Source organism: Alosa alosa, chromosome 16, assembly GCF_017589495.1.
Source record: "Alosa alosa isolate M-15738 ecotype Scorff River chromosome 16, AALO_Geno_1.1, whole genome shotgun sequence".
Classification (NCBI taxonomy): domain Eukaryota; kingdom Metazoa; phylum Chordata; class Actinopteri; order Clupeiformes; family Clupeidae; genus Alosa; species Alosa alosa.
This window is the reverse complement of record NC_063204.1, coordinates 21,295,959-21,317,270: the sequence shown is the minus strand read 5'-3', so window position 1 is coordinate 21,317,270 and position 21,312 is coordinate 21,295,959. Positions and strand designations below refer to the sequence as shown.

At 45.7% G+C, this 21,312-nt stretch overlaps 1 protein-coding gene across 21 annotated transcripts in view; it reads left to right on the top strand.

Moving 5' to 3' along the window:
- scrib (scribble planar cell polarity protein) overlaps nucleotides 1-21,312 on the top strand; it is an 80,964-nt gene that overhangs the window by 14,151 nt on the left and 45,501 nt on the right. For all 21 annotated transcript variants that reach the window (XR_007196122.1, XM_048266265.1, XM_048266247.1 and 18 more), the window contains exons 2-5: nucleotides 13,539-13,656; nucleotides 16,677-16,755; nucleotides 18,135-18,224; nucleotides 18,687-18,743. Coding sequence is in view for 20 of the 21 variants with exons in the window: in XM_048266265.1 (XP_048122222.1) it covers nucleotides 13,539-13,656; nucleotides 16,677-16,755; nucleotides 18,135-18,224; nucleotides 18,687-18,743 (344 nt within the window). In the remaining variant the exon portion in view is untranslated. The remainder of the gene's footprint in view (nucleotides 1-13,538; nucleotides 13,657-16,676; nucleotides 16,756-18,134; nucleotides 18,225-18,686; nucleotides 18,744-21,312) is intronic.

Sequence of the window (21,312 nt, the reverse complement as noted above, 5' to 3'; positions counted from 1 at the left end):
GCTCTCTGCTCATGTGACTGCTTGCTTGTTCTTCTCCTCACCCTGTTGTGACCCTCAGCTCCTCTGTTCCTCTGGCTCTGCTTCTTAGGATGCTTCCTCTCTTATTCCTGCGGATGCTCCCTCACCTGATTTATAGGCTGCAGGAGGAGAGTGCTCTGACTGGCAGTTTTCCAGATTCTCAATACTGTTTGTGTGTCCATTTTGGGCCATACCGTATGTTGTAGTCTGTGTCCATTTTGGGTCATACTGTGTGTGTGTGTCGTCGTCTGTGTTTATTGTGCTCACAGGCACATTATTACCATTGCAAGATCTGATTGATCTTGTTGAGTTGATGTTATGTTTGTGCCTGTCTTTATGTCTGTAGCCAGTGTCTTTACTGTGGCGTTCTGCTCCGCGTCGACCCAGTCTAGGCTGCTACTCTGTCCATCTGTGTGTCTGCCTCTGTGTTGTAGTGTCGTCACAATGTCTCTAGCCTGCCTTGACCTTGTACTGTATGTGTGTGTGTGACTGTGTGTGTATGTGAGTGATGCTGAATGCATACTTGTTGGATATAGCTCATCATGCACACATACTCCAGTGTATGGCGTGTAATCCAGCTCTCCGTAGCAGTGACAGATGTTTGGATGCAAACACAGTGGCAGATCATCTCTCTAATATGGATCTGAGAGCAGCACTGGCCCATCATATTAACCTCATTCCAGCCCCACACCCCATGGCTAATGCACTTCAGTGTAGTGTGTGTTTGGGAGGCGGGGGACTGTTTGTTTGGTTTTTAGTATGATTTCTTTATTCGGAGAGGACAAAGAAATGAGGACTGTAAACCCAGTTGGCAAACCAAATGATCTGCATTTTAAATTATAAGGAATCACTAATAATGACCAGGTCTGAATAATGTTAGTCATTGTGGTGTGGATATGAATAGAATGTGTGTGTGTGTTGCCTGGGTCTTGTCATAGAGGGTTGTGCTGCTTGTGTGGTCCAGAGTGGTCATCTTATGAGGTGCACACACCTTTAGACACACCCAGTTTTCTGTCCTTTTTTCTCTGCTCTGGTGAGCTGCTGCTGGGCTTTGAGGTTTGAGAGAGTGCCTGAGAACCTGGAACTCCAGAGAACACACACTAGGGCTGGGCGATAAAACGATAGCGATATGTATCGCAATAGACATGTAACCGATGTCAATAAAAAAATAAGTTCGATCGAATATTCGATAATTAAAAGCAACACACCTCCCGCCTTACGTTGTCCATAAATAAATAGGCTAAATATAGCTTGCATTGTAGCATGTGCAACTCTACCAGAGTAGGCTATAGAAGTAGGCCTACCTCAACACAGAATGAGTCATTGCCCCGTGCGCTCTCTCTCTCTCTCTCTCTCTCTCTCTCTCTCTCTCTCTCTCTCTCTCTCTCTCTCTCTCTCTCTCTCTCTCTCTCTCTCTCTCGATGCAAATTAAGTATTTTCCAAGACTCAAACAGGCCTGTCCCAAGGAGAAAAGTATTAATTTGAAACTTAAACCCACGTGGGGAAACTGAACAGTCTAACCAGTAGACCATGATAAACTAGCAAATTAAGCTACTTTGTTTACAATATTTCCAGGCTTCAACCAGTGCTGCTTAATACTTATGTGCACATTTTAATTTATTTGAGTGTTTTTCATGATTATGTTGCTATTTATTTTCCCTGTTCGCTTTGATTGATAACTGGTGATTAAAATCAGAGGAAGGTTAAGTTTAAAATAGAAGTAAATAAAATACACACACCTCCTTTCTTAGCCTCTTGCTCCCATAAACATGCACAGACAAACCTACTCTTTGTGTTGGATAACTCTTTCACATGCAGCATCAGGGCACGAGTCCTCCAGATTGCTCATGCCTCAAGACACAAACACACGTGTTCATATGCAATCACAAGGTTCACATCATACCGATTCATATCACATTTCTCTCATAGCCAGCCATCCGGTGACTGGTTCACATAACACTTGTTCCCAAAACTTGCCATTCACATACAGATCCATATCTCACAACTTCCATGGAGATGGGCCCCGTCGTCATGCACAGACACACACTCACACGTACGCAAGCAGGCATATAATACTCCACTCTCTGGGCAGAGGAATGTTCTAGAATGTACGCGGAGAGTACTGGCTCTGTGTCTGCCCGCACTTGAATGCCCTCTCTGTGAGACTTCACTCCCACACCGCAGGACTCTATTAACCCCACTGTATCTGAGGGAGCTTCTCAGAGTCAGTTATACAGTTGCGCTGCACACAAACGTGCACACACACACACACACACACACACACAATTTTACAGCCAGGAAAATACATTGCCTGTATCTATGATGACTGGTTCATTGGAAACATTGTTGAACGTTCAGATGAACATGGTGACGTTTTTGTGAAATTCATGAAGTCATCCTCAAATGGCCATCGGACCAAAGACGGATCCCCTGTTGGGTGCCATTCCAACATATCATTTGTTGTGTCAGTGTGCCAGACATCTATGGACGCGGTGCTCGCCAATACAAACTTGACCAAAATTACCATGACAAAATGATGCCACTGCTTCCACAATTTCTTGGATAATACTATAGACACTATTTAATTTTCAATTTAATTAAGAGTGACAGGGGCAAGGAAAAACTCTTTTATTTGTAGTGTTCTTACACTATGTAACATTCTTGTTATTTAGTTTGAAAGTTTGATGGAGGGTCTCTTTCATGGGGGATAAGGACTAAAGTTAATCTGTGACAGTATCTCAGTATTTAATTGTTTGCCATCACTGAGCATAATACTAAGTTATTTCCACTATTTTCATGCTTTATCATCACTAAATTCTCCCTGATTTACATTCCAGACTTCTGGAAACAATGTCCAAAATGGTGCATTATGAAGAATAAAATTCATATTATGGAGCTTCATAGTCAAAAATGTTATTTCATAAAAAGAAAGAACAAATATGTATCTTTATCTGGTAAATCCCATTAGGATCATCAAGTGCCCACATGGTCATTTGGGGGTCCAAATATGGGGTTCCAAAAAAGTCACCTTTGCCGGAGAGAGTTTTTGGACCCCCATAAAACCCCCATCAGTGGTACCATAACCCTCAAATTAATTTTGGCAAGAGCAAAGTTCCCAAATATAACAAATAATACTGTTTAGAATAAATATGATCATTAATCGTGGTGCTACGGCCACCCAAAAAGTGAAAAATCACACATGCTGTCAACATTTTTTAGGACTTGGGTGACCCACCTCTCATCCAAACAGTAAGGAATGTTGATTCTGCCTCCATAATTGTGTAGTACAGGCTACAATGACCTACCACACCAGTTTCCAGCCCTCTACCACTATTAGAACAGACATTATGGGCTTCCAAAAATGGCAAAGGATGAAATGTGAAATTCCAATGTGTCAATTAGGGCCGTGGCACCCGAATTTCAAATGGACGCCACGGGCAAACCGTTTGAGATATTGACCTGAAACTTCAGATTCCTCAGTTTGGTAACATAAGGCATATTTTCACCGCTTTTCAGCAAAATCTGAGAGGTGTCATGTACATGGGTGGCTGAGTTGGCGTGGAATGACCCAGCTACCGCCACAAATTGAATCCAATTCTGTGGGAAACACTGCATGGTCTTAAGTTATTCACATTCATGTCCAAAGACAGTTGCATGTCTGTGACCCACTGGTGCTGCTTGAGTCTGCTGTAAATTTAGCAGTGTTTAATCACAGAATGCCCATGGCGACAGGGCTTCTGGCTTTGACAGGAAGTGGTCTCTACAGACACAATGCCCGGCCCCGTGCCGAGAATTGGGCGGGATGGGGAGGTACAGCGGAGATGGAGGCATTCCGAAGCGCAGATTCTCTAGCGGAATGACGTGCATAGCTCATCCTAAAAGTGTGATACGTGCTGCATTCAGAATGTATCCTAGTGTAAGGATGTTCTTGGGGTTAGTTAAGCAACCCTCGACAGCACTACCACTCGCTGGTTTTGTTCTCTTCCGTGCTGTGATGTAACCTAGAGGTTGGCCAGAGCTGTTGTGTTGCAGGGTGGCATTGATCAGCTGTTTGCAAAGCTCAGGGTTGCAAGCCGAAACTAGAGCGAGAGCACTCTTAACAACCCACACACACAGTAACTGAACTTTCGTACTCTGCTAGATTCTCCTGATAGTACAGCAGTGTGTGTGTTTGTGTGGTAGTAGAAAGGCATCCTGAAAATGAGAGTATAATTAGCCTATCAGTGAAATATAAGACCTGGCTAATTAATCAGCTCCAGGAGTCAGATTTGACCCCAAGTCAAAGAGTGTTGTTTCAGTTCGCAACTGCTTGTCTCCTCAGAGTGGACAATTTCCTTCTGTGTGTGTGTGTGTGTGTGTGTGTGTGTGTGTGTGTGTGTTCCTCAAGTTGTCTTTAGACTGCACTTCCTGTTTTGCTGGCTCCCTTGTCATCATCTGGGCCGTACAGCATTGTCTTTCTGTGTTCACACGCTGACGTGAACTCTTTGCACTTTGTTAACTTAGTCGCATGATTTGGTTGGCGTGTGTGTGTGTCAGTAGCAGAGTGTTAATTGCTGGAAAGAAATGCTCCGAGCCTTTCCAGTAAGAGAACATGTGACTGGGTGTGTAGCTCAGGAGAGTAAACCTGTGAAGGTTATAAAGAGATTTGCGGAGGGCTTTTCAGCCATTGGAGCATCTCTGCACCTCTTGAGGTGCAGTTTTGTGGGGCTAAGCTCTGCGTCACTGGCTGATGATGCCGTGGTCGCCCGAACATGATAAAGAATCATGGGAGATAAAAACGGTGCTTCCTGATAAATCCCCACTTACATCACTTAAGAGAAATCACCATTGCAGTGTGTGTGTGTGGGGGATTATGGTTTTCCTTGTTCATTTTTGGCAGTGGTTTTACATGCAAAATCCCTCCACAGCAGTTTGAATTCCTCTTTTGGCCACACCCATGTCTGTCCTTTTCTACATTTGCTCTATCAACCTGTGGCTTGTTTGGCCACTAAAGCAGGTGATTAGCCTCTGATAGTGACCACTGCTTGGCTTACGGCTCTATCTTTAACCCTTCTAGAAAGCCCTTTAAAGCAAGTAGTTATCGACAAGCCCTCCACTTGCTCTCTCTCTCGCTCTCTCTCTCTCACTTGCTCTTTCTTTCTCTTTCTCTTTCTCTCTCTCTGTCTCTCTCTGTCTCTCACACATGTGCTGTTTTTGTCTGATCTCAGCACTGTGCGGTGGGATCACGGTTTCCTCTAATAGCCTCATTAGCAGTGGTGCTGGTGTGGGTTAAGTTAAATTAAGCCTTGTTTAGTGATGGCCAGCTGACGACGTCAGCGCCAAACAGAGCCGGTTTCAGTGCCGTTAGCTCAGCAAGCTCGGCGGCCTCTGATTGACTGTCAGAAGGAAACACACTGTTCCCTAGCTACAGGTCACGGCAGGTTAACCACACTGACTGGACCACAACGGCTAAAACGGGTCTCGTAGGTGCAAGTGTATGTGTCGGTCTGTGTCTGTGTGTGTGTGTGTTCTGTCCTGAGGAACATGCAGCACTGCCTATTATGAGCTATATTTAGCACCATGTATAGCCTAGTCTCTCTTAGTTTAATTGTTTTTTTATTGGACCGTAAATAGGGTCATAACCGGCAGAAGCGAATGCTGCCTGGTATTAGTTGAAGCTAGATTGGTTTGGTCCTCCTGACATGTGAGACATGACCATCACACCTGCTTCCTCTCCAGTGTTGCAAGTGGCGCTTCGAACGTAATTATGCTTTTAAACGAAAGTTTTACTCGGGTACATTCACAAAAACACCCTAGGATGCATTTTGGCGAAAGTTATGCTTTAACTCCTCAAATCCACTCGAAGTGTGCTGCCACCACCATCACCTAATTTTTCCATTTGCGTTCTGATACTGCACTGTGCACCTTAGCCTCAGCCTTTGGAGAGAATTGGATTGATTGCCCTCTCTGCATTCCAACGCACGTTGAGATTAAATTCCCCTCCCTCTCGTCTCCATGTACATCGTTGTTTGTCTGGCTCCATGAGTCTGATTGGCCCTTAATGTCATTTGGCAGCCGCATTCTCTGAATTCCTAAATAAGCCCGTAGTTGCACCTGACCCAGTGTCTGAGTCAATTCACTGGCATCAGGGGGGAAAATGGGGGTTTTTCCCACAACAAAGAGCAGCAGTGGTGGCCGGTGTGTGGACTTGCTGGCTGAATGAGGCTCTCTGTGTGGAGCTGGTCATACAGCAGGCCTGATGCAAAATCACATGCCGATGGAGGAAACACTACCTCACCACTACCATACAGCTAGACAAGGGGGGAGGGGTACGCTGCCATTAGTTACACCTGAGCCCCATCCCTCTGTGTGTGTACGTGTGTGTACGTATGTGTGTGAACGTGTGCTTTGTTGTCTTTTTTGCGTGCGAGAAACTAGCGTAGTCAGCAGCTAAAACAGCTGTGTGTGTGTTCGAAAGTAAGCGAGAGATGTTCTGCTCCTCTGACCCCATCTATCTCTGTGCAATGTGGTGGAAAAGGGGGGAAGTGTGTGCTGGTTTGAACTGTCTCTGCATCCTCTCTATTTGATCTCTTCCCTTAATCGTTTATTACGGTAGTGTGTGGGTTAATGCTTAATATGGTTAACATAGTAACTGATTATGTGTGTAGTTCTGCACGTCTGACTTTGAGGATCAGTGTGTGTGTCAAGGCCTTTGCTCTGATGCAGTGAAATATGGCACAGTGTTTGAGCCAAAGCCACAGCCTGTGGAAGGTTGGCCAGTCTGGGTTTTTTTTCATCAGCAAATGAGAGATGGGGATTGGCTACTGTGAAAAAAAGAAGCAGGGCTTTTGGCTTAAGACGAATGTATTAAGACCCGTCTCTGTATGCTCTACACAGCTACAATACAAGTGCAGCTGGATAACCGGTGAACTTAATCTGATAGAGCAAGATCACCACACATGGACATGGGCATATACATGTTGAAGATTTATCTTTAGAACAAGCCGTTATTTTGTGGAGTGCACCACTGGTGAAGTCTCTCTCTCGCTCTTGTTTTCTGTAGCTCTCGTTCTCTCTTGCCCTCTTTCTCTCACCGCGCTCTCTCTCTCTCTCTCTCTCTCTCTCTCTCTCTCTCTCTCTCTCTCTCTCTCTCTCTCTCTCTCTCTCTCTCTCTCTCTCTCTCTCTCTCTCTCTCTCTCTCTCTCTCTCGCCATTCCAAGCTGCAGTATAAAAGCTCTGCCACATACACAACTCCGCTGTAGAAATTGATGCTCTTAATGAATACTGTAGTGTTCAGCTGAAAGGCTGAGACGTGTCAAAGATGTGGTTTGTAGAGTCTAGGAGGAACTAACCAACATGACTGTCCCTCTTACTTTTTTTTCTCCTCATTTGTTCCTTCTCTCCCTCCCTCTTCAGCCCTTGTTGTTTCCCTCTCTCTCTCTCTCTCTCTCTCTCTCTCTCTCTCTCTCTCTCTCTCTCTCTCTCTCTCTCTCTCTCTCTCTCTCTCTCTCTCTCTCTCTCTCTCTCTCTCTCTGCTGCCTCATGTAACCCCCTTCTCTGTGGCTCTTTTGTCCTCCATGCTTTCCTCATTAATTATCAACTGCATTATCGTCTCAGTCTTTTTCTCCACTTTTCTTTCACCCTCCCTCTCCACCCCAATTCCTCTTCTTACTCATCCTCTGCTTTTGTTTCCATCCATCTCTCTCTCTCTCTCTCTCTCTCTCCACTTAAACAATGGCTCAGGCAGCCCACGATGGGCTGGGGGTGGGGCCACCCTCTTTGATTGACAGCTCCACATGCAGCAGAAGAGCCTTTGTCCTCATGCCAAGACTAAAGGAGGGAGTGCAGAGAAAGAAGAGTTGGAGAGAAAAGAAGAGACAAATGAGAGGGGAGTGGTGGAGGGGAAGTGGAAGAACTGATAGGGGGAGACTGAAAGAGGGGAAATTAGAGAGAAGAGCAGAGAGAGGGGGGATCGGGGGAGGGTAACGGAGATGTATTCATATGCAGGATTTGTGGGGTCCCCTTCCATGAGTCAACTGGGAGGGACGTAGATGATGGACATGCCTTCTGTCCCATCCTATTTCTCACTTTGTCTTCATACATCTTAACTTTCACAACCTGAAATCACCATGTTCATCTTTGTTTCTACTTCTTCACTGTACCTCACACGCTTTTCCCTGTATACACACTTATCTCCATCAAACCAGCTTCTTCAGTACCTTTGAGTAGTATGACTCAAACTGACTCAAAACAGTGGAAAGAAAAGGAAAACCTTTAACTTTTACTTTTACTTCATGTTGTATAGGGAAGTCTGTGTTTGTGTGTGTGATGGGAGAAGGTGTGTGAATGATGAACCTGTTGTGCGGGTGACACACACACACAAACACACACACACACACACACACAACGCACTTACAACTAGTTGATCTGAAAATCCTCAGTCTTCTGTCTGACTCATCAGGAAAAGCCCCAATCCTACCCTGACTGTGTTTATGGATAGGGGGGGGGCTCTTAGGGAGCACCTGTTGCAGTGTTTCAGGAATTCTATGTGAGTGATTCAGTCGTGTTTTGTGTGTGTGTGACTCAGTCGTGTGTGTGTGTGCAGTCCTATTTTGTTTGTGTGTGTGTGACTCAGTCCTGTTTTGTTTGTGACTGTCTGTCTGAAGACGCACATACACCCTAAGCCCTCCCTGAACACACACATGTATGGCTGCCCTATAGAGTCCCCTCTTACGGCCTCCTACCCCACACACTGGCCAACTTACTCACTCAACCAAATCCTCCCATGCCTCTCCCTCTCCCTCTCCCTCTCTCTGCCCCCTATTGAAAAGAGAGCATTTGTTCCTGTCTGCCCTCCCCTTATGCACATGCACCTTCACTGTGTGTGTGTGTGTGTGCGTGCGCAAACATGAAGCCAGTGGGATATCTGGAGTGCTGTTGATCTGAGAGGAATATAATGGAGCATTACAGAGAATCGGTGATGGATTATGTGTGCGTATGTATGTGTGCAGCACAGAAAAAGGGGGAGGTATAGACATGCAAAGTTAATATGAGTGGTCACAGTCTCCTTGCCAGTGTAACCACTGGTGGTTGTGTGGCTTCGGTCATCTGGATCCCAGCTAATAAAGCAGCCAGACTCATACGAGCACATCTGAGACCTGACTCCCCTAACAGGTCTGAGACCAGACTCTCTCCACATACAGTAGTCAACACATGGAGCAATAGACATCTGGTTTGATAAGAGTTTTGAATATGCGCAGGTGTGTGTGTTTGTGGTGCGATGACGCCATGCAAGGATTGCTCTACCCAGAATGCCTGAGCATGCTAGCACAAGTCTCCCAAAGAGTGCTTCAATCCCGGTAACCGGAACCTGTCCAAAATATGTCCCAAGAATACTCCTCTTTCCTCTCTCTCTCCTCCTGTCATTCTGTAGTGTGTGTGTGGCTATTCAGTGGATTAATCTACAAGTTAAAATTTGCTGAACTCACCCTGTGCTCCAGGCCACCTCGGCAGACTGCCAAATATGGAGTTCCTTGCTGTAGGCTTTGCGGGTTACAGCACCTGCTAAAAACAGAGCCTGGAGGCTACAGAGACAATGACTTTAAGAGAAGAAGCATGCCATCAGGCATCACAGTAAAAGGTATGCTGGTGTGTCTGTGTCGGTGTGCTGCGATGCGTTGACTTGGAGACTGGAAACTATTAACTTGTTTTGGTCTCCTGTTATCAAGCATGACGCGTGGGTTTATGTGGATATGGGTGTGTGTGTGTTTGTGCACACGTGTGTGTGTGTGTGTGTGTGTGCGTGTGTGTGTCAGTAATGGTTTCATTGGGGAGGGCTGTGGCAAGCAAAGTCACTTGACTGGAACATTGAAGCATCTGTGTGCTATTGGCCCTCTTCACCAATCTCTCTCAATTGTCTCCACCTCTCCCCTCTATCTCTCCCTCTCGCACGCATTGCCTGTTCTCTCTCTCTCTCGCACGCATTGCCTGTTCTCTCTCTCTGTATCTCTCTCTCTCTCTCTCTCTCTCTCTCTCTCTCTCTCTCTCTCTCTCTCAGTGAATCGATCGATCGCAAAGCAACTTGGTGACAACAAACAGCTCTCAAGAGTCGATGTTTGACGTTTCCTTGTAGTAGTCCAAAGCTAAATGTTTGGGAAAAAATGCATGATAATCAGCTGTAAAGCCTGGGAAATTTTCAGAGTTTTGCAGGATATGACCTCATGCCGACTAGACAATTATCAGTCATATGCAGTTTCTCTCTGGCTGTACTTGGATCCTTATGGATGGAGGCTTACAGCTCTCAGGCACTGTGCTGGAATTCAGACATGGTCCTGGCCTTTTTAAAATTTGAAAGCAGATAATTGTTTATAACGGCTTTGCAGATACTACTGATGAACTCGGGCACAGAAATGTTCAGGCATAGAAATGCTGCTTGTTGTAAGCGCTGTTGTGGGGGCATGTTGGTATTTTGTAAGAGAGTGTGAGAGGCGGTCAGCTACAGTGAATAAAAAGGAGCTTGATGCTTTCATAGAGACCGGCTGTGCTTGTCTGACCTTGAGCAGGTAGGCGGGGGATCTGTGTGTGGTTGGGCCTCACACACACACACACACACACACACACACACACACACACACACACAGCAGAAGCCCCTAGAGGATCAAATCCAGGCCTACTTTTACAGCAGTTTGACCCTGACTAATAAGTGTAAAAACACATCTGAATTGCGCGCACACACACACACACACTCACTCTTTCATTCGGCCAATTCCCTTTTCATACCTGTGTGTTGTTCATCTATCTTTGTGTACACTCCATATATGCCTCCACATACACACCACACGGTCACAAATTGGAGTCCATAATGTAAGGAAGCTGGCCGCACTCAATAACGCACAAAGGAGATACAAATGGAGGGTGTGTTGGAGATTCAGGGCTAAAGCGTGTGTGTGTGTGTGTGTGTAAGAGGCAGATTTGTGTGTATGGAGCTGGTCTGGCCGTTGGAGAGTGAATGGGTGCCTTTGTGAGGAGTTCTAATCACTGGCACTGAGTACTGATTACATTACACACACACACACTCTTCCTCTCTCTCGCAGACACACACTTACTTTCTCATGCACATGCACACTGTAGAGGGAAAGAGTTAACAAGTCAGAAAGTAGATGCATGTATGAGGTAGAGAGAGTTTGTGTGTGTGTGTGAGCGAAGGAGAGGGAGTGAGCAAGGGAGAGATGGAGCGATCGAGAGAGAGAGAGCGAGAGCAGCAAAGAAGAGTGGACAGCAGCCAAGAGAGCCAAAGGGCTGTCTGGACAGAGCCAGTGTACAGGGGGCCATGCGGTGGGGGAGAACTCCCTCTTTCATCTTACCCCTCTGTCTTTTCTGCTCTCGTTTTCACTTCTTTTCTCTTTGTATTTTCCCTTTTTGAGGCCCATCCCCCTCTTTCTCTTTCAAACTTGCCCCCCGCCCGCCCCCTCCACTATGTGTAAATATTTAACTTGAACATTGTGTTCATCCATGAACTTATAGGCCATCTCTGTCCTATCAAAGCATTTGGGGTGTGTGTGTGTGGGTCCGTTTGCCCGTGTGCATTTATAATTTTGTGTGAATGCTCCTTGGCATCCGGCCCTGAACTTCCAAATTCCATGCGTTGCTATATGTGGAAACAGGATTTCTTTTTTTCTTTGAAACAATTCTTCTCATATTTTCAAGAGGCCTTTTGTGCTTGTGTACAGGCTGTAGAAGTGCGTGTGTGTGTGTGTTCCAATGGGAGTAGTACAGGTCAGGGGGAACCATGTGTCAAGTTACCCGTCTTCCCGTCACTTGATACCCATCACCTGCCAACCAGGCACACACTTGTATGTACACACACACACTCAGACACAATCTCTCTCTCTCTCTCACACACACACACAGGCACTTGGCGCGCTCTGCTGCCCATCCGCAATGATGTCAATGGTCATGGCCATAGTCATTTCATCTATTAGTCAGCTGGAGTTGCAAACCTCGACTGTACACTAACCAGTCTGCTGGACATTCCTGCCAAACCATGTGTGTGTATGTGTATGTGCGTGTGTGTCTTCATGCCTGTAAACAAACACAAGTATGTTAATGAAATGTATTACCCACTATGCTTTTGGTCCATTTTCAGCCCTTGTATTACGAAGGGTCATGTCAGAGCGTTTCCTACCCAGGAGGTTTAGGTTGTGTGTCTGTGTGTCATGTTTGTGTGTGCGGGATCTGCAGAGCCTCAGCTGGAGTGACGTGCTGCTGACCTAGTCCACGGCCTTTTCCTGTCAGGCAAGCGAAAGTGTTTCATTGATCACTCCTGCAGGAGAGAGAGAGAGAGAGAGAAGCTGATCATCACAACTGCCTTTGACATACCCCATATTAAGCCTGTAAGACTGCCTGTGTGCTTATCTGCATTTTATTTGCTAGTTTTAGGAAGCATGGAGGCCAGCTCTTAATGTCTATGGTGTGTTACTAAGAACTAAAAGTCTCTGGCTGTTCGCGACATAAAAGAGAATTAAAACAAAACCCCAAAATAGCTAAACCTATCCACTAACCCTACCTGATGGAAATGTGTGAAAGTGGTACCTACAGTGTAGATACATGTGTGCTTATCAGCTTGGCAGAGCCCAGGTAGAGGTCACTTCCCTGTGACTCCCACGGCCCGGTGACTTTCTGACCAAACGTGCACTACAGTCAGCGCAAGTGTCTCTGTTGGTTGTACTTTTTTTTTTTTCATTTCTAGGTAGTGATGTTCCAAATGAAGTTTTCAAAAATGAAGGAATTCTAGTTTGCCTTGTTCCCATGGCTAACAGCCACATTATGCTCCAGGCTACACAGGTAGTGACATCGCTGAACCCCCGCCCTATAGTCAGTGCATTCATGTACCTAACTTTGTCCTGTTTGGACATGAGGTGATGTGGCTGTGTTTTTGTGCGTGTATGTGTGTGTACGTATGTATGTATGTGTGTGTAAAAGGGCTGCCAGCTCCAGACATTGAGTAGAGGAATGTACTGAATGCAGTCTAGCCAACAAGGGCTCCTCAGTGTAGGGGAGCAGAAACTGGCAACCCCTCCCCAATCTCTCTCTCTCTCTCTCTCTCTCTCTCTCTCTCTCTCTCTCTCTCTCTCTCTCTCTCTCTCTCTCTCTCTCTCTCTCTCTCTCTCTCTCTCTCTCTCTCTCTCTCTCTCTCTCTCTCTCTCTCTCTCTCTCTCTGCGCAATAGTGAGCAGTGATCTGTTCTGCTGGTTTGCCAACATGCTGTGTGACGCTATTTTGACTGGGGGAGGGTCTCTGGCAGGCATGTAGATGTCATGTCCCCGTGTTGAATGCAGAGCCTGTTAGGCTATTTTAGAGACACACTGACATGTTTGTAATCAGTGGACAGTGCGACGCTCTCTCCCTTTTGTTTAACACACTGTTTTCCTGTGGAAGAGCCACTCCACTGACTCATACTCTGTGTGTGTGTGTGCTTGCGCTTGTTCCAGTGGAAGTCATGTTTTCCTGACGACGTTTCTCTCTCTTTGTTGTGTTTTGTAGCCATTCTTCCGCCTGCTGAACCTGCGTAAGCTGGGCCTGAGTGATAATGAGATCCAGCGACTCCCGCCAGAGGTGGCAAACTTTATGCAGCTGGTCGAGCTGGACATCTCCAGAAATGGTACGTGGACACATGAACGCACGCACGCACGCGCACACACACACACACGCCTCTGATGAATACCCTCTATTTCAGTCATGCCCTCAGATACCCATATTTGTGCATTGTGCCCCATGTGCCCATAAATCCTCAGACACAGGCTCATACAGTCATGCACACACCCAAACAGTCATTGACATGCACACACGCACACGCGCGCACACACACACACACACACACACACACACGCACCCACCATTGTCTTCCATGTCAAATTATTTTCTCCCATACTTGGGGAAAGAAAATAGACCAGTTGCAGAAGTAGGAACTCTCAAAGGCGTGTGCACGCAAAAATACACACATGAAACAAAGGCCAGCCCTCGGCCAGTGATGGACATGAGTCACATGGCCGACACACACGGTCACGCACATTGTCACACACACACACACACACACACACACACACACTCGTATAAATCAGGTCAAAAAACTCACACACCAAGGGCTGTAGAGTTATTTCTGTATTCCTACCAGTAAGGCCAGTTCATGCTCATTCAGCAAGGTGGAGGGCTTTGGAATGATGTTCCAGACAGTTAATTCAATGTTCATTCAACCGCGATGAAGACTGCAAGCCAATATGATTTCCATCACCCCTCTCTTGGGTATGGTAACAGTCCATACTCAAAGCATCATGACTATTACAGTATAGTCACTGTTACAGTATAGATACCGAGCTGGATAAAAGGATACATGCCCTTCTTTTCTCTGTGCATGCAATAACCCATTCTGACACTGTTAGCTTAGCTATCTTAGCATAATTCACTGGTAACGGTAGTGGGTTATTCCAGCTATATGGCTAGCCTATAACTAAAAGGGATTGCGGCCTCAAAAAACTGTTAGCTTAACTGATGCAGGTAGCCACTTGGATTTTTTTTTTTTCTGACACAAGTATTTTTAAATAAGCTGGGGTTTATAACAATGGTGGTCACAATACAATTTATTCATTTTTTGTTTGCATAAAACACTGCCATGTGGTGTATTTACGATGTGGCTAATATTTGGGAAATTATGGTAGTTGTAATAAAAAGGGAAACGAGGATAGAGGAAGCATGGGTTTTAGACTTCTATTGTTCTGGGTGAGCCATTTGTACTCAGGGCGGTCTTAAATCGTCTCTCTACAAAATTGTTTGCGTTATCTAACCAAACAGATGGGTCTGTACTGCTCACTTTTGAAACTTAACTGCGAACGCACTTGCAATATCACCTCAGCAGAAGCACCGCATTTATTGTCTTTGAGGAGTCCGTGTGCTGTACACTAACATGCATGTGTTAGTGAGATTGGAGTCAAATATGCCTTGCTACAACCCCTGCAGTACCCCACCCCAACCACCCTACACACACACACACCATCTGTAGAGGAGCCAGGGCAGGTGTGCTCCAAAACACCTGCCAAGCAAGGTCTATTCTTATCCAGTACAGTTTCTCTTTCTCTCACTCCTGCTCTCATTTCATTCATTTTCCAAATCACCCATCTCCTCTCCCTCTCACACACAGATGCGCCTGCACACACACACACACACCACCTCACAGAGAGAGAGAGCTCAGATGAACCTATAGATCTTTATTTAGCTTCTCCGCATCGCATTCTGCGTTCTGCAGTCATCATGCAGGCAGTTATCAGAAGGACAGGCTGCACAGAACACAGGCTCACTCAAAATGACACCCATAACAGTTTCTAACTTAAACCATAAGTCAAAATGTTGTGTTCAGTATTATTCCAGCTTGAACTACATTTATGCTGAGTTCAATCTGTTGTGGATCTGCTCGAGGTTTCTTCCTATATGTATCTCCAATTCTAGGGAGTTTTTCCTCGCCCTTGTTACCCATAGGCCTTTTCTTTTTTCTTTTTTTCTTTTCTTTTCTCTGATTGTCTAACACTCTGTAAAGCGCCATGAGACATGTGTAATGTTTTGGCGCTCTATAAGTACAATTAAATTGAAATTGAGTCTGGACATTCACACATGCACCGTTTTCTTGGATAAATGCATGCATGAATGTAACCAGCAGGTATCTATCTATCTATCTGTCAGAATGATGGTGTGAAGCAGGGGGTTGAATTGAGATGTTCAAGGTCTTGTCTTAACGTGGTACGTGGTATGTTGACTCCTGTCATGTCTGTCAAGGCTGTTGATTGACTAAATGGACTGGAACAAAATGACAAAAACAGATGGTGGAGAAGTGATAGAGAGGTGACAGGCTTACGCACACACGCACACACACACACACACCTGTGTGGATAAATGTGTGTCACTGAAATGGCTTGCAGACACTTGTGATGAGCTGGCTGTAAAAGCATGCTGCAGTTGATCCCCCTACACCCGCATTTCTCATTAAGCTGCACTCCCTCTCCCTCTCCCTCTCCCGCTCCCTCTCCCTCTCCCTCTCCCTCTGACTTTCTGTACACTCACTCACTCTACATTTCTTTCTCTCTCTCTCCCATTCCCCTGGTACAGCGCCCCTCTCCCTCCCTCCCTCCCTCCCTCCCCATCTCCCTCCCTCCCCCTCTCCCTCCCTCCCTCCCTCCCTCCCTCCGGCTACTTTTTCTGTGGTCATTTCCTTCTTTATTCTTCAGCTGCACTCCTCCCTTTCACCTGTATATCTTTTGTTCCACATCATTTTGTTCTCCTTGTAGTCTCTCTCTCTCTCTCTCTCTCTCTCTCTCTCTCTCTCTCTCTCTTCTTTCTTTCCATCTTTTCTTTCTTTCCATCTTTGCTCTCCCTTTTGTCCCCTTCCTCTCCTTCACCCTTCCCTGACATCTGCAAGCGATTAGGGGAGAACCTGAATATGTGCGCTCTGTTGGAAATGACACCCCCTGTGCACCAATCCTGCTGACTGTGCATCTCTCTCTCCCTCTCCCTCTCCCTCTCCCTCTCTCTCTCCCTCTCTCTCTCCCTCTCTCTCTCCCTCTCTCTCCCTCTCCCTCTCTCCCTCCCTCCTTACCTCTCTGCCTGTTCTCTCTTATTCTATTTCTATTTCTGCAGACATTCCTGAGATCCCCGAGAGCATTAAGTTCTGCAAAGCGCTGGAGATCGCCGACTTCAGCGGAAACCCCCTCTCCAGGTCAGTGGGTTGGTTGAGCCCTTGGGAGCTTTGAGCATGAGCCGGGTCATACCAAAGCGGCAAAGGAGTCAGACAGAGGGGACAGGGGAGGGGGGGCACGCTGTCCCAGACACATTCTGCCGCAGAGAAAACAAACCGGGCAGAGGGTTCTACAAATAATAGTGGCCTGCCAGAGACGCCTCATTTTTATACTCTAAAAACAGACTCAGCCATGATGATGATTGCTGTGTAAAAAAAAAACATCTATTGTGCTTCAATCTACTATACCTGTCAAACATTCAAGTTTTCTTTCCGATCTCGTTGAGAGCATCCCTGGCAGAGCCTTACCGAGAGCCACAGGTGCTGCTGACACACATGAGTAATGGCATGCTGGTTCCCATAGCCACCGATCAGCTCAGCAGCTCATCAGTCATAATCCTTGTCACACACTGCGCTGCTGCTTTGTGAAATTCAGTCACTTGCTTGGAATGGAAGCCTGTGTCGTATCATGCACTTGGCTTTTCAGACTGGCCGTGTTTTAAAGTTGTAGGAGGAAGGGGGGTGCAGAATATGGGCTTAGTTTAAGGAGCGGAACAAAGAACACGGTTTGATAGAGAATCTGTTTGAGAACTCGATCATGCCCAAAATCTGTAATTCTTAAAACACCACCGTGTAATTCTTAAAACACCACCGTAATGGATGGACAGACGTACACACACCCACTTGGAAGCACTCATATATGTCGTCTTGGCACATGACATGTTTATCATAGGCAGTATTTGCCGTCAGTGCTTGTTGCTGATGTCCGTCTCCAGCGTGAAATATTTAGGCAATTCAGTTAGTCGGAGCAAACACAGTTAGGCTTGTTGTGAATCATGTCTCTTGTCTGCAAGTTTCATTTCCTGGAACAGCATTGAGATGAATGAAGGGATGGGCAGAGTTTTAGTAACATTTTAATGTGGACACTGGGCTGTGTGTGTGTGTGTGTGTGTGTGTGTGTGTGTGTGTGTGTGTGTGTGTGTGTGTGTGTGTGTGTGTGTGTGGAGAAAGGGTTTGTACCAAATTACATACACAGCCTGCCTCTCCACATACTCACTCTCACTCTCTCTCTCTCTCTCTCTCTCTCTCTCGCACACTAACACACTGTGTGGCCAAGGCCATAGCTGCGTAGGCTAAAAGCTCTGGATGAGTCGGCATGTTCAGCTTTCAGCTCACTCTGTTTAACTATTTCACTGTATGTCCATCTCTCTCTCTTTCTCTCTCTCTCTCGCTCGCTCGCTTTGTTCCTGACTTTCTGTTTGTGGTCCTCTCTCTCACTCTCTCTCTCACGCTCTCTTTCTCTCTCACGCTCTCCCCCCCTTTTCTCTCTCTCACTCTCTCTTTCTCTTTCTTTCTCACAGTTTGCCAGATGGCTTCACACAACTCCGAGGCCTTGCCCACCTCGCACTCAACGACGTGTCTCTGCAGACTCTACCCAGCGACATAGGAAAGTAAGTGTACCCCCCCCCACACACACACACACACACACACACACACACACACACACACACACACACACACCGCTGCATTCCTACTTGTCAAATGCAGAGTTTTCACACAGATCATGATTCGACACACATGACCAGAATGAAGACAGAAGTCTTGGCCAGACATAGAGACACACGTCAGCGCCCCTGTACACTCACACACTCATACACACACACAGACCAAGCTCAGTCCTGATCACCCTTCCACAGCCATATGATGTGATTCTACCCACCAGCAGGGTGCCTTCACACTCAGGCCTGTTGGCTACTGCTCTCATATACACACACACACACACACACGGGTGCACACACACTCACACCAACTGTCATATCATATCCCATCTGACTGTTTTTTCTCTCTCTTGTCTCTTTCTCTTTTTTCCCCTTCCTCCTTCCTCCTCTCCTCTGTATCCTTCTTGTCTGCAGTCTGGCCAACCTGGTGACCCTGGAGCTGAGGGACAATCTGCTGAAGTCTTTGCCAACGTAAGTCACACCGAGGGAGTATACGGAATTCTAGCCTTCTAGGAGTAGGGAGGATCATGTACACCCTGTCTGTGCCAAGCAAAGTGATATACAATGGGTATCCATGTGGTATTTATATATAAAGAATTGCATTTGCTGGCATGCCTGATTCAAGAGTTTGTTATTTAAAATAGAAGCTGCTTGATTAAAAAAAGAATTTCTCAAATAACAGCAGGGGAGTTGCATTTGAAGTGGCTCATATGTATGTGGAGAAATTCGGAGCATTTCAACAATGTTGTGCATGACTGACCCAACATGGCAAACACTCCACTCTTCATATCTGGTGATATTTCTAATCCCAATGCATCAGATTTCTCACCCACATCTGACCCCAAATGTGCTTTTAATCAGCTTAAGACACACACACACACACACACACACACACACTACTTGTTAGGTCACTCATTATTTCTCCCTGAGAGATGGTAAGAGAGAGCACAAGATTGTAAGAGTGGGAATAGACAAAGACATGAACAGAAAGAAAGGGTGGTGAGAGAGAGGGAGAGGGAGATGGAGAGCGACAGAGTGTGTGAGTGAGTGGGGGAAGATTGTGAGAGATGACAGATTGTGAGAGATGACAGATGGTGGACGTGTCAGATAGGCTGGCTCAGCAGCAGGCTGTCTGGATTGTGTGTGTGTGTGTGTGTGTGTGAGAGAGAGCTAGCTAGCTTGTCTACAGCAGCTACCCCTCTACTGTAACACACACACACAGATTCTATCTCACACACTTCTCTATACGCATATCTGCACACAAGCACTGATACACACAGGTACCCTGGCATGCTGTGATGCATACTGTATATACATAGCCTTGTTAGCGCCACCACTTCTCAATGAGACGTGGTCTGGGAACCAAACGTTCATTTTCTCGTATTAGAAAAAAATGCCCAGATCCGTTTATTGGGTGCCACGGATGTCTATCAAATGCGTCTGTGCATAGCTCATCATCGTCTTGCTTTCCCCCCTGTTCTGTGATTGGTTCCCTATCTCAGGCGAAAATTTGCTCCATGGTCTCCAGGCTGCCTTAGCAGCGTGAATCAAATCGCGCGCAAGGCAGCATGGGAACACCCAGGCTAGTGTATACACAGGCACACACTGAAATTATAGCCTTGCCTTGTATATAGATCTAGATATATAGATTTGCACACACACACACTCACGCAAAAAGCAGCTCTCACTGCAAACAACATTTACATGTACATACATACATACAGCGGGGTAAGTATTGAACACGTCAACATTTTTTTCAGTAAGTATACTTCCAGTGAGTCTATTCGCATGAAATTTTCACCGGACATTAGTATTAACTTAGGTAATCCACACATATATGAAAATACAAACATTAATGTCTAAAAGTAGAGTTATGAGTAAAAAAGTAGAATGGCACAGGGAAAAAGTATTGAACACACTAAGAAAAAGCAGTACACAAAGGCAAGGAATGGCAAGGAACAAACTGGAATCTATAAGTAGTTAGAGAAATTATCCCTCCTATCTGTGCAAATTTATATTAGCTGGGTTAGTACATACTGGTAGGCTATAAAAAGGTTTTTTGTTACCAAGGTGTCACACAAGAAACATTTCATGATAAAGGGTAAAAGCAAAGAGCTCTCCCAAGACTTTTGCAACCTTATTGTTGCAAAACATATCAATGGGACTGGTTACAAATGTACTTCAAAACTTCAGAATCATTCAGCGAGCAGTATTGTAACCATTATCTGCAAGTGGAAGGAACATCACTGCATCATCAACTGGCCATGCACAGGATCTCCTTGCAAGATTTCTGACCAGGAAGTCAGAAGAGTAGCCCAAGAGCCAAGGACCACTCGGAGAAAGCTCCAGAAAGACTTAGAGGCAGCAGGTACAATTGTCACAGAGAAAATCATAGGTAATGCACACAACCGCCATGGCCTCTATGCACGCTCATCCCGCATGACTCTATTGCTGAAGAAAAAACATGTCAAAGCTCGTTGCAAGTTTGCTACACAACATTTGTATAATCCTATGAAATACTGAGAGAATGTATCCTGGTCAGGCAAGAGCAAAATGTAACTTTTCGGATGTCATACTACACGCCATATTTGGAGGATAAATGGCACTGTGCATCACCCTAAAAATACCCTACCAACAGTGAGGTTTGGAGGTGGTGGCATCATGGTGTGGTCTGTTTTTCATCTCATGATACTAGCAGACTTCATACAATTGAAGGAATGATGAATGGAGTCATTTTGTTCCGGGAGAATCTTTACATCCACCAGGATGATGAGGATGAGACCTGGCTAGACCTTCCAGCAGGACAATGATCCAAACCATTCAGCAAAGGAAACTCTCAATTGGTTTCAGAGAAAGGAAATCAAGGCCCTGACTTCAATCCAATTGAACAGTTTTGGAAGTTAACTAAAGATCAGGATTCACAAGAGGGACCCCTGGAATCTTCAATATTAAAGGACTATCTGTTTAAAAGAATGGGCCAAACTCACACCAGAATACTGTAACTGATTAGTTTCATCATACAGGAAATGCCTTGAAGCTG